Source organism: Aedes aegypti, chromosome 2 (genome assembly GCF_002204515.2).
Source record: "Aedes aegypti strain LVP_AGWG chromosome 2, AaegL5.0 Primary Assembly, whole genome shotgun sequence".
Taxonomy (NCBI): Eukaryota; Metazoa; Arthropoda; class Insecta; order Diptera; family Culicidae; genus Aedes; species Aedes aegypti.
Window position 1 is genome coordinate 425,312,536 of NC_035108.1, and position 12,943 is coordinate 425,325,478.

Here is a 12,943-nt window from a genome sequence, read left to right on the forward strand (position 1 = left end):
AAGTTTTAGATTTAGTTTTAATATATTGCCTTACATAAATACCTCGAATCAGTAGACCACAAAACAACAATACACTACACGAAAATCTGCTGGAGAAATAGGGCAGTTAGAGGTATTATTCATAGACAGGGATATGGATAGAGGGATCAGTCAACTACTACTCTGTACTACTTTTCAAGGAGACCTCATCCAAAGCAGTTTTAAAATAGTCATGCGGGATAAAAATTATTAAATATGAAGAAATACAAATCATGTAGATTTCGTGATCCCTCAAAGAGCAGGTAAGGTCTACAGAAGAATGTTTCCTGTTTTTAGGACCCGTGAAGAAAAGACTTTTGTTCCACCACATATTTATGGTTGTACGAACACCTTTTTGGCGTTGAAGCCAGTGCACAGAGGTCCAGGCATCAGTTTTACGCGGAAAGATGCATTTTGAGCTTTAGAATGAAGCATTAGACGAAAACGGTCTTCTACAAAGTTGTTTGTATTAGTAAGGCCCTTTGTTTGGTTTTATTAAAAATTAGGGTGTTCCACGTTTTCATTTAAATTATGTTACTAACTTTCTTATTTGTAGAAATTATATTATACATGCTTCAGGTTGTAGACCATTCAATTTCAAGCAACTTCGCCAAAAACGTGTTTTTTGTATCTCTTAAATTGATCGATTTTGAGCTTTTTTCCTACAGTGACATAGGGTGGTCCGAGCAAAATTGGTTTTCTGGCTCAAGCGTTTTCAATTCTAATATCTCATCAAGGTAGTCAATGGAACAATTTTAGAGTTTTGAGAAATGCGTAATTTGATGACTGAAGAAATTCCCTATCTCCTTCCGTTTGCGAGTTATTGTCGTTTTTCTCACAAAAACATGTCTGCTTTGATTGTGAATATCTCTGATTGGGGCGAACATAAAAAATATCTTTTGATGGCATTCAAAAGACAAAATAAAATTGTATATTATATCAAAAAATTACAGATATCTTATTTTTGTAACTCTAATAAAATGCCCTGAAAACGAAGGATTTTAGCAGAAAAACTTTTATTACTTTTGAATTAAAATAGATATCATCAATATTTAAATAATAAAAGTCGTACATAGACCACATTGACGAGAAATCTGAAATTAGAATGAAAGGCCAAGTTACTATAGGCACTAATAATAAGCCCTTAATCAGCATCATAGATGCATACATGCATTATAATAGCACTACAAATACTACACAGAAGTACTATCTGAATCATATTATTATATTTTTGCATACTATTCGAGGTATCCATTTTCATTCATTTATTTATTTTCCTCCAGCTGCTTGGCCGTATATGCGAAAGCTCTCTGGCTGCGTACGAGAAAACGCACAATATTCGCCCTAAAAACCTGGCGAAAATAACTGACTTTTCTCACGTGGTCTTATATTAGCATTAGTGGTGCAGAGAAGCACGGTTGTATCCGAGCATTATAGTGGCACGCTATGTCGCCTTTTCTGTCATTAAAACAGCATTATATGCGTATATAAATCTGATATGCATCAAATGGTTACCCTTTATGCGCATATAATACTGTTACCGTGCCGCATTGTCGTGCTTACTGGTTACTTGGGAGGGCTAAAACTATTTTGAAGATTTTCATAGTATGTATTTCTTTATTGTTTTGCATTTTGAGGATGAAAATGAAAATTTAGACGAAGTGATATTATACAAAACTGTGTCTAAAAATGTAAGCTTTCATACTGTGTCGTTTATAACTGGGGTGGTCCACAATATCACATAAATGATATAATCAACTTTTTATTTGCAAAAATACAGGTATATACTTTTAGACAAAGGAGTAAAACTTCAAATTTTGATCAACTTTGCCGAAAAAAGTTTTTCTGTAGCTCAAAACTTGACCAATCTAGAGATTTTTTTCCTAATCATCACAGGGTGGTCCAACAAAAATAAGTTCTTCAACTCTAGTTTTATAATATTAATTTCTCGTCAAAGTCGTCTATGAACGACTTTTAGAACTTCACAAAACGCAAATTTTCATGCAAAAATTGTTGATATGTGAAGTTTTTGTGACAAAAATATTTGTTTTTCAAGGCATTTGATTAGAGTTACAGCGCTAACACATCTGTAATTTTTTGATATAATATACAATTTTTTTTTAGAATACTGTCAAAAGATGTTGTTTATGTCTGCCCCAACCAGAGATATTCACAATCAAAGTAGGCAGACTCTAGAGCTGCTCCGTACCTTCCAAGTTGCCGGCAGAGACCGGCCGGTCGGATATACAAAAAAGTGCAGTACAATACAGTACACTCACCACACAGTATTGTAAAGTTCGGGAAATAAACGTTGAAATTGTACAGCATTAGCCTAATGACTTACACTCCCATATATACCTGCGAGATCTGATTTGAAAAGTATATCCACTCCTTGGATGTGCTCCAGGTCGAGCTAGTCTTGAAACAGGTCAGTTGAAGAACCCACCCTCACACGTTACGCCGTTGCTTAGCCAAGCTTTTCCGAGGTTTTTGTCCTGGCAGCCCACGTGTTTCCAATCTAGCAGTAGCAAATTGATCTAGGATGCTTGGCTGGAAGGATTGTTTGTTTTGCCGGACGTTTCAGCACTTTGTAATAGGCCTTTATCAAGGGTAAAACTGTCTACCGCCTTTAGTTCTTAAACTTATTATCATTGCGCTAAGTTTAAGATCGAAGACGGTAGACAGTTTTACCCTTCATTAAGCAACAATATTACGCAATAAACCATCGTTCATTATCCAGTTAGAAGAAGCTTTTTGTCAAACAAAGCACTCTCCATTGGTCTGTTGGGTGTTTTGTGTGTTCTTAATTTCCTTCCGATGTCACTATAAAACTTTTGTTTTACAATGCATAGTTTAGGAGATATGAATTTTTAACCCCTATAGTGAAAGCAAAAATACTGAAACACTCACCGCTCAGTGAAATCTTAAGGGATTCAAATGATTTTTTGTTAGTTCACAAGTCCAGAAAAACTCGGACATATTTCTGTGGCCGGAGTTATTCCGGTGGGTCACTGGGTCAAGTCGGGTAAAAAAGAGCTATTTTTTGGAACATGCTAAGTTAACTTTATTTATTTGCAATGACAACCATTTTTTAATTGCAAAATCATAAAGATCTGATATTCAACATTATAAATGAAGAGCTTTGCACCATATACCGGAAATGGCCATTCGGACGTAATGCCCGGAAGAACCAGCTTAGATTTATTGGATACTAAACCATTTGAGGCGTCCCGGGACCCGAAAATGGTCATTTGTAGGATTAATCAAATGCAAAACTCATAGTTATCCAACTCAATCGTTTCTCAAAAGGTTTACCCTGATGCAATGTTCTTTAAATTTCGCCATGTAGTGGCCACATTATAGCCAATTCCGGAAATTATCTGTGACTTGAAATTTGCCTACCTTGAGGGGCACAAACGCACAGTACCCTTCACACCCGACCTGACCCAGTAATCCACCGGAATAACTCCGGCCTCAAGACTATTTCCGAGTTCCTCTGTCCACTTCTAGAAACTAGATATGTGTGCCAGTATACTGTCAAAAAATCATTTGAATCCATTAAGAATTCGCTGAGCGGTGAGGGTTTTAGAATTTTTGCTTTCTCTCAGGCCTATACGGGTTAAAGTAAAAGGTATATAAGAAAATCGTGAAATTACATCTAGAGTTTTCCGAGAAAATAGGCCACTTTAAGTTTTTTGAATTTTACATTTGGTCATATATCAACGTGCTGGTAAAAAAATCATACAAATCGGAGAATTAAAAAAAAAATGCCCATTACCTACTAGTTTCTTTAGGAATTCAATAAAATTGTACAAATCTACTCTTCCTCAGTAGATGTTCTGTATGTAACTCGATGCTATATGTTTCAATTTTTGAGGTATGTTCACAACTCCAACTCGGCATTTTTATGTAATGTTTCAAATATTCTCCAAATATTAATAAATTTCATGTATTTGTATTTTATGATTATGCTAAAATGAAGGATGACAAGCCATTTTATAACATAAAATTCAAAAAATTAAGACTGTACAAAAAGTAGGTATATGTGTTAAAATGTTGCTATAAATCACGTCAAAATTACTGTTTTGATAAACAGTTCAATAATTGAATAACATGTGTTCTGTATTTCGATACCTCCCTGTAGAGACGCCAAAACAAGTCTTACTTTTATGCTGTTCAGAACAATAGTGACATTTATTATCCTCGCAACCTAAAGACTCCTATATCCCAGCCTACTACATCTCACCTTGTCTTTAATAAAAATGAAATGATAAGTTGACATAATTTCTAAATTCTAACCTAAATTTTGATAACTTTGATTTTATATGTCAATTTGAGTTGTATCTCCAACTGCAGTCTGTCATGGACATTCTTTTCCTTAGGATCATCGTGTTTGACACTGCGTATCTGTCGTTGGTCGTAATCGTTCGTCAATCGCCATGCTGTGTTTTTCTAAAAGTATATCATGGCCCAGTGAAGATAACTCCCAAACCAATCGTTTCTCGTTCATGTTACTCAACGTTGACACTTATGCTTTTCTAAATTTGAGGGGAAAGAAATATGAGTAGATACACTAAGATGTAACATTTAATTAATTATTTGTCTGATACTTCGCTGCCTGTTGGTTTCTCAATGTAAATTGAGCAATCCTTACAACTGCTTCGGATTCACACTTTCTATTTGCTTCACCAGTGCTTCATGTTTCCATATATCCTCTCTTCATTACATTTTTTCATTTTTTTTTTAATTTAAATTCATTCATGCTGAAATTAAACTAAGGATTATATTTTATGTGTTGGATGTGTTCCTCGTTGTTGTCCTGTTCGAGTTTCACTTCCTATTCTTTTTTCATTTCTCAATTTATAAAATATGTTTAGAACACAACTTCAGATTTGTTATTCTTTGACATAAATTGACCGGAATCTTGTCAGACATTCCCTTTACTCTCTATTGTTTGATCATTAGCAAATTGGGAGATTTATTGTGCTCCTTTATTTCTTCCTAGATATTCGAAATTTCCAAAGCGTTCTACTCAACGGACCAGGATTGTCGTCCTCTTCGTTTCAAACAAAACACTGAACAGTTGCAATTTTAACATGTTTTTTTCACAAAAAACGGACTGGATGATGCGTGTTATTCCTACTGATCTCTTATGAAGATGACCGAATATTCACGAGCTCCCTACGTTCTTTTTCCAGAAATGGACCAGGATTATTTCATCCTCTACATTTCTTATGGAGAAGTAGACCAGAATCATTAAAAATGTTCTCTTTACTCTCTACTTATTGACTAAGAGCGGGCCGGACGATTTGTGTTATTCCTTCACTTCTTCTTAGAAATGGCCCGAATTTTCACAATCTCCCTACGTTCTTGTTACAGAAAAGGACCAGGATTTCTATCCTCTTCGTTTCTTATGGAGAAGTAGACCGGAATCAGGTGTTCCCTTTACTCTCTACTGTTTGACCAAGAGCGGACCGGACGATTTGTGTTATTCCTTCATATCTTTCAAGAAATGGGCCGAATTTCCACAATCTCCCTACGTTCTTTTTCCCAGAAACAGACCAGGATGACTATCCTCTTTGTTTCTTTCGGAGAAGCAGACCGGAATAACTTTTAGTATTCCCTTTACTCTCTACTGATTATTAAAAGCTGGAACTGGAAAGTTCACAATATTCCTTCATTTTATTATACAAATGGACCGAACTTTTGTATCCCTATCTGCCATTTGCAAAATAAGACCATAGTGATTTTTTACACCAAAATTGATTGACGAATTCTCCTCACATCACGCATGGTACTAATAATTATTTTCAATATACTCCTGCATCCGTATTAGGGTACTAATTTCATATTATTTCTGTTACCGTCAAGTCACCAGTCGCCGTGCGGCCTCCATTCACCGTGCACATATATAGATTCCTACAGAACATTAAAAAAATCACAAATTATTGTTTTGTTGGCAAAATAAGATAAAACTGATGAAATGAAGTAGGTAGTTCTTATCACAATGCATTTTGAAAAACTTAGTTTATGTAGCCAAAATCATATGAATTCTGTTCAATAATGAGATATTTCAACACTCTTAGTAGAAACGACAAAAATTCACATTTTTTATTTTGACGTTAGAGTATCAATTTTTCCATAATTTCAACAAGTTTTCGCTGTATATACTACAAATTGGATGTGTTTCATCATATAATCCTTGATATTTTATGCAAATTAGAATTTTTACTGTTTTTAGTCGAAACACAAATGCACGGTGAATGGACCCTTTTTTATATGTATGGTTCCTATTACCGTGCATTAGTGTAAAAGCCATGAAATTATTGAGTAATATTGGATAAATTCTAACGTCATGATTTATCTACTTCATTAGTTTTTGAGCGAATATGAAATGATTTGGACGATACAGTTAAACCTCATATGACTATTTTAATTAAAAAATAGGTAGTACTTCGTGAGGCCCAAGCAGGACGGTTCGGTTTTGCGTCGTCCGATCGATTTTGCTCACGATTTCGCGCGTTTTCGTCGCCGGGGAGATTTTTTTTCCCTGTTTGGAGCGTCTTGCTGGGTAGTGCTTCGTGAAGCTCAAGCAGGACAGTTCGGTTTTGCGTCGTCCGATAGATTTTGCTCACGGTTTCGCGCGTTTTCGTCGCCGGGGAATTTTTTTTTTCCCTCTTGTGGAGCGTCTTGCTGGGTAGGTGTTTGGGAAGGCCCAAGCAAGACGGTTTGTTTTCGGAACGCCAAGAAGTTTTGCTGTCAGTGTCAGTTTTGTGTTCAGTCGAGAATGGATTACCAACTGGTGAGTTCGTTTCATGCTTATGATAACACATTTTTCTTGAAAGCGTAACTTTTATGTAATATTAAAACAAACTTTGTATGGTTCGTCACTATAAGTGTCGGCATTATGCATATATTTTTCTCTTTTTTGACATTAAAAATTATCTTTTGAATTGTTCGACATTGTGAATGTTGACGTATTTTTTAAAACCATATCGAGACAAAATGCACAGTAATACTCATATGTCATTTTCAAACAAACTATGTATGGTTCGTCACTACAAGTGTCGGCATTATTCCTGTTTCATATAATTCAAAATATGTACATGCAATTTTCAGTTTTCGTCATTAATAAAAACGTCTTTTGAATTTTTCGACATTATAGATGTTGACGTATTTTTTAAAGCTTCTACCAAAAACTTCTCGAGACAAAAATACAAAACTAGCTTTAAATATAAGTCGTATATTTCCCCCTTGTCCATGGATCGCATCACCGACCAGAGGTGACTCCCAGATCTTTTCCTCCCTCACTAATAAACACTTTTCCCGTGGTGATTGTGGAGATGCAGAGGTATTCTCGGTCTCTAGAAGCAACAATCATTACACCCTAACATTCCTTCCCCATCCCAACTGACTGTAAGGACTTGGCCGGCGCCGTTATTGATCAATAATATTAGATCTGTTAAAATTGCACTTCGAGAGTAAGCGGAAACTCCTATCCCTTATTCATTTGGATCGTAGTGCAATTCTTACCAGTTCCGATCAATCACGGAGTAGCAACCATTGACATGTACAGTCAGTCTATGCTATGCTATGCTATGCTATGACTATTTTAATTAAAAAATAATGATTTGTAAATAAAGATTCGAATGCCCTTGATAATGAGTGCACACACTACTAGCAACATAATTGCTCTACCAACAACATTTCTTCAACATACGAAATAAGATCATGACGAAAACTAGAAGCACGGTAAATGGTTACCTAACGGTATAACGATTACGGCGAACATCTATGTTATATATTAATTCTTCTTCAGCTCAGTATTAACATTTTTTTCTAAACGTGATTTTACATATTCAATGTCATTCTTCCGAATCCACAGCCGCTGAGTATGTTTTTAAATAAATAAACTGTTAATAACTGCATGTATATAAATTGTAAACAGTGTAACTCTTTCCTAGAAAATACCAAATTATATATGAATTAAAGTATAGAACGAGTATAATCGCATAAAAGACACTTGGAATAACGACAATTTTCACCGGCTTCAGCTACAAACTGCACAGACTATTTATTGGTAGTACAGGAAATAAAAACATGCGACAACTAGTGGCCCAACGAAGAATATATCGTTTGGCGAAAAGTTACAAGAGAGCAGATAGAAAGAATTGTTTATTTGACCATTAATACAAACAAAAGCGCTTAAAAGTGATACCAATCAGGAAAACCGATGTTAAATTCTTATAAATTCACTGAAGTGTACTCGTTTTCCATGCAGATTATATTAAAACTCAGAGATTACCTGGCCTTGAGCCAAAAGTCTCTAACATAGAGATAATATAATAATAAAATTAAATGACTGAGTGTATTCTTTATGCTGGTGTTCTTATTTTATCAATTGATACGAATATGCATTTATGAACAATGAAATGTATTTTTGCTATTCATTCAGACTCAGGAATACTTGGACTGTACTCTGTCATTAATCTCCTTATTGTCATTATTATTCAGCGTAATTTGCTCCACTACCTGTCCTTATTTTTTTTTCAATTTATGAGCACTAGTGTCTTTTAGATTATTTCCGTTTATTGATTTATTTTTTTTATTTTGTTAATTCAGTATACACGTTTCTCAACTCATCTTTAATATTTAAGGAACAGTATTTAAAAAGGCGTGATATGGATTTCTCTTTTCTCCAATTTAAGTTGACTCATAATATCATTAAAAGTAATTCTACAAAAAGCAAGACAAAAAGGCTGTCATTTAAATGCCACATAAAATATACCAACTGGCAATTGTTTTAATTTACTTCAATTTAAAAACAATTAAAATGTAAATCAACTAAAATCTTGTCTCTTCCAAATAACCTATGTTTGTTTGTTCTGATGCAAATCGGGGATTATTTGTTGCAAGCCGCTATTCAAAGTGTTCATCAGTGGCAGCTGCTTTTATTTTGCTTTTTTTTTTTTGTAATAATTGCATATATTCATATTTACCATTCCAAATCATATCCTTCCAACTAGGGTTTTCTCTAATGCACCTTACCGAAATTGAATTTGCTTTATCAAGCTTGAAAAAGATTCCATTTTTCCAAACTCCATTTTCGGCTATCCTGTATCCATAACTTCGATTCAAATTTATCCTTGCAACTGGCAAATTACACTAGAGTTGATACGCGCAATATCAATCTGCTTTTATACTTTCACGATCCTATTTATCACTCGTCGCCATTGTAGAGACGCCAAAACAAGTCTTACTTTTATGCTGTTCAGAACAATAGTGACATTTATTATCCTCGCAACCTAAAGACTCCTATATCCCAGCCTACTACACTCCCTAACTCGATAGTCTCTTTCAATATCTAGTAAGTGAGAGTTGACTGTAGTTTCAGTCGGAAGATTTCTGAAACAAGACGTGGGTGGCAGCTGTTCAAGCCCAACAGTAGTGAAATCTAATCTTTGCCAACTGCTTGATATGTCAGTTCCAGGTCATTTGGCCGAATGCCGTTTGGTTGAAATTGTAAACAATAGTGAACTGCAGTTAGCAGGCATTTGTAATGAATTCCATAATTCATTCCGTCACAAAAATCAACAAATTATTTAGCTTGTCAGTTATTGGGCCACATTTATTAATCCTACATATCAGCGATGAAGCATTTTGATTTGACAGCTTGTATGGCAATTAATTCGCTTAATTTGCCACAGAATTCAAACTTCATATGTATAACAGTTATGATCAACAAAGTTTATTATACTTTTGATGCTCAAAAGTAATTTTTTATGGTTTCGAAAAGTATTATACTTTCCCGTATAAAAAAAAGAAGAATTTGTATGGAGACTGCAAGCATGTAGGAAAAATCTATTTAATCTAAATTTAATCGTACAATTTCATCCAAATCATATCTGAAATGAAAGCTGGAGTTATGTTTTACATGCTTGGTGGATTAGATCACAAAAAAGTTTGATAAATCGTACGTAAAATATCATGCAAAAATCAATTAATTAAATGTTTTATACAGCTCTGGCGACCTGTAGCTGAAAATTGTTACGTATTGGAACATTTCTGAGAACGACATCAATTACAGCAACCACAAATCTACTAAAGACACATAATTTGATCTTGGAGACACGCATATTATTATTTATTATCTAAAAACAAACTGATCAAATTAAAGAGTTTTCTATCAAAAAACACTTTGAAACCATAAAACCGATACTATTATAGTATAATTTTTCCTTGGCAACAAGTTACCACTTGATACTTCTGTAAATATTCTTACATATATTTTTTTAACATAAAATATATAAAGTGTTTCGAAAAACTATGGAGAAAACTCTTGAAACTGTTCAATTCTCAGGTCCAGAATAGTGTTTTAACCGAAAAACTGACTTCATTTCATCATGAATTTTTGACACTTCTGGTGAGACGAATGACCGGATCCTAGATGATCCTGAATTTTTCGGAGGATGACAATAAGGAATAAGAACACTTCACAATTTCCCATGAAGACATTTGGCATACTGCATAGCATTTTAAAGAAGGCATAAGTATGAAACTCTTTATGCCAAACGTCCATTATGCGAAATATCCACTTCAATAGTTATGCAAAGCGATCATATGCGAAACATCTTGTTTCGTTTTATCACAAACATGCTCTCACCCCAAATTTTTAAACGCGAAAACTATGACTACAAACTACGAGGGGCACTAGTTCTTGAAAACGTTTCGAAATACAGAGAAAAAGTTCAAAATCTAATCAACACTTTGTTTATATTATTTATTTCATGGCATAACAACTTACGTACTATTTATCGGGTCAATATTCAGGAAATATAAACTAGAACAACTATATGAAACTACGTCTAAAAGTATAAAAAATCTTTCTGCATTTGAATATAATGCGATTGACTTAGCACAAAATCAAGCTTATAGTTGAACACTCGCTATCAGAATCACAATTTAAAATTTGAAAAACCCAACGCTGAGTAGATGTAGGTAGTTGTTAAAACAAATCACATTTCATTAGTTCACTATTTTCAACAATGATTATTCTTTCAATATCTTTTATGCGTAACAACTTGTAGTTCTAGGCTGGTTAACCATAGACGGCTAGTAACTGAGTGACATCAATGGATTTGTTCCGCTTCTGCAAGTATTCTAGAACTACCATATCGACAATCATTTTTCGATTTTTTTCTGTTCACCAGTCCGAGTAATTTGACTTGACAACACTGAGGTTTAGAACTGTATCGAATAATTTATTTTCCCCCCCAAACCCACTTTTCTACAAACTAATCAACATTCGGTTAGGTATCTAGTAAAGCACTAACGACATACTCGGGCGAAGGTTTCTCCGCCGTTCGATGCACCGCATAGCCCTTGTTCTCGATGGCTTTCTTGGTGCTCGGTCCGATGGCCACAATCCGACAGCCACCGATATCCAGCTTGTGTCTCTCAAAAACACTGGCGCAGTAATTTATTCCGGAAGGGCTGAAGAATAGCAAATACCCCGGCTGCTCCGCACCTTCACGGAACAGTTCCACCAGATTCCGTTCCAGATCCCGATGGGGCACCGTTTCGTACACTTCGACGCAATCCAACGAGTATCCATACTCGGACAGTTTGTTCTGGAGCACGTCCTGTTTGAGATTCCCGCAAGGAAACAGAAACGGAAGTGTCACTGTTTTGTTGTAAAGATCCGTTTTGATGAAATCCGCCAAATTGCTAGCATTTCCGGAGTGTTGCCCTTTGGTGTCCAGTTCAAGTGTGCGCTGGATAAGGTCGGAACTGGTTTCACCAACGGAGTAATTCTCCAGCGGTTTCCAGTCGTCCTTCAGGCGGTTCCCATCCAGGGCGTCCCGAACGGCCGTTATGGCCCTCGGACTGGTGAATATTAGGCCGGAATACTTGTACGGTGATAGGAGACGGTCCCGAAGGATGTCTAGGTTCTTGAAAGAAAAATCCAACGTTGGCACAAAGATGGGCTCGAAGCCGTGTTTCCGCAGAAGCGCCGGGTAGGCTTCACTGTTGTCACTCTCCGACTTGAGGATGACTACTTTTTTCATCATTAATTGAGTTAAAAACGTAGGTTTTAATGTGATTAATCGAAGCACTTTTTCTGCTATCGATGTTTTGTGTTTTTGTTTTCTACATGCTTATCAGATGTTTCGAATGAAAAGGAGGTGAGGTGCTCGTTTTATGGTGTGGATAACAGTTTGAATGGATTAGTGCCCCATTTATGTTGTCACACATCAGCTTTCGGAATGATTACGATGCTCTGACTATAGCTTGTATCAGAGCTCAATAGTAGGAATCGATGATAGTTCAAAAGGTAACCATCGTATATATCGTTATGCAAACATCAACATGGTTTAAAACGCTCCAAAATTGCAAGATTTTCCTTCGATGCCGTCTATAAATAACTAACAACTCATAAGAATACAATAAACTGAACAGATCGTCCACACGGCAATGTGTAAAATTGAATTGAATCTGTTTGACCGTACTTTACACTAATACAAGCAATCATCCAATCACCCCTCACCTTTTTTGTGTGGCACATTTTATTTTGTAGTTTCTCTTCTTTCGAGTTCTCTTGTGCTCTTTCACCGCTGACAACCAGCGTGTTTCACGTGCTTTTTGTTATTGGTCGTTGTAGTTTGCTTCGTTTCACGGCTAGATGGCAACACAGTACAATTCGAGCACTGAAAGTGTGATTGCAAGCGGTTTCCACGCATGTATTTTATTCATTGCCTGTGCCGGTTAATTAAAACAATGAAAATTGAATATATCGATAAGTAAATAATCAATCGAAGTTAGTACTAGGGTAAAGGCCGTATTTTGGAACCTTCAAGAAACTGATTTTGGGTTTTTGCCTTGATCTATTATTTGCACAGCGAACATGATAACCGTAAAGAAAAAA

General features: G+C 35.5%; 1 protein-coding gene across 1 annotated transcript; it reads right to left on the reverse strand.

Annotated features, from left to right (window-relative positions):
* Window positions 1-10,772: 10,772 nt before the first annotated feature.
* LOC5573202 (uroporphyrinogen-III synthase) lies at window positions 10,773-12,502 on the reverse strand. Its single transcript, XM_001660693.3, has one exon. The coding sequence runs from the start codon at window positions 12,087-12,089 to the stop codon at window positions 11,328-11,330; it is 762 nt and encodes a 253-aa protein (XP_001660743.2). The 5' UTR covers window positions 12,090-12,502; the 3' UTR covers window positions 10,773-11,327.
* Window positions 12,503-12,943: the final 441 nt, after the last annotated feature.

Excerpts from the sequence above, each read along its gene's own strand:
- LOC5573202 (XM_001660693.3), bottom strand. The coding sequence starts at position 12,089 with ATGATGAAAAAAGTAGTCATCCTCAAGTCGGAGAGTGACAACAGTGAA.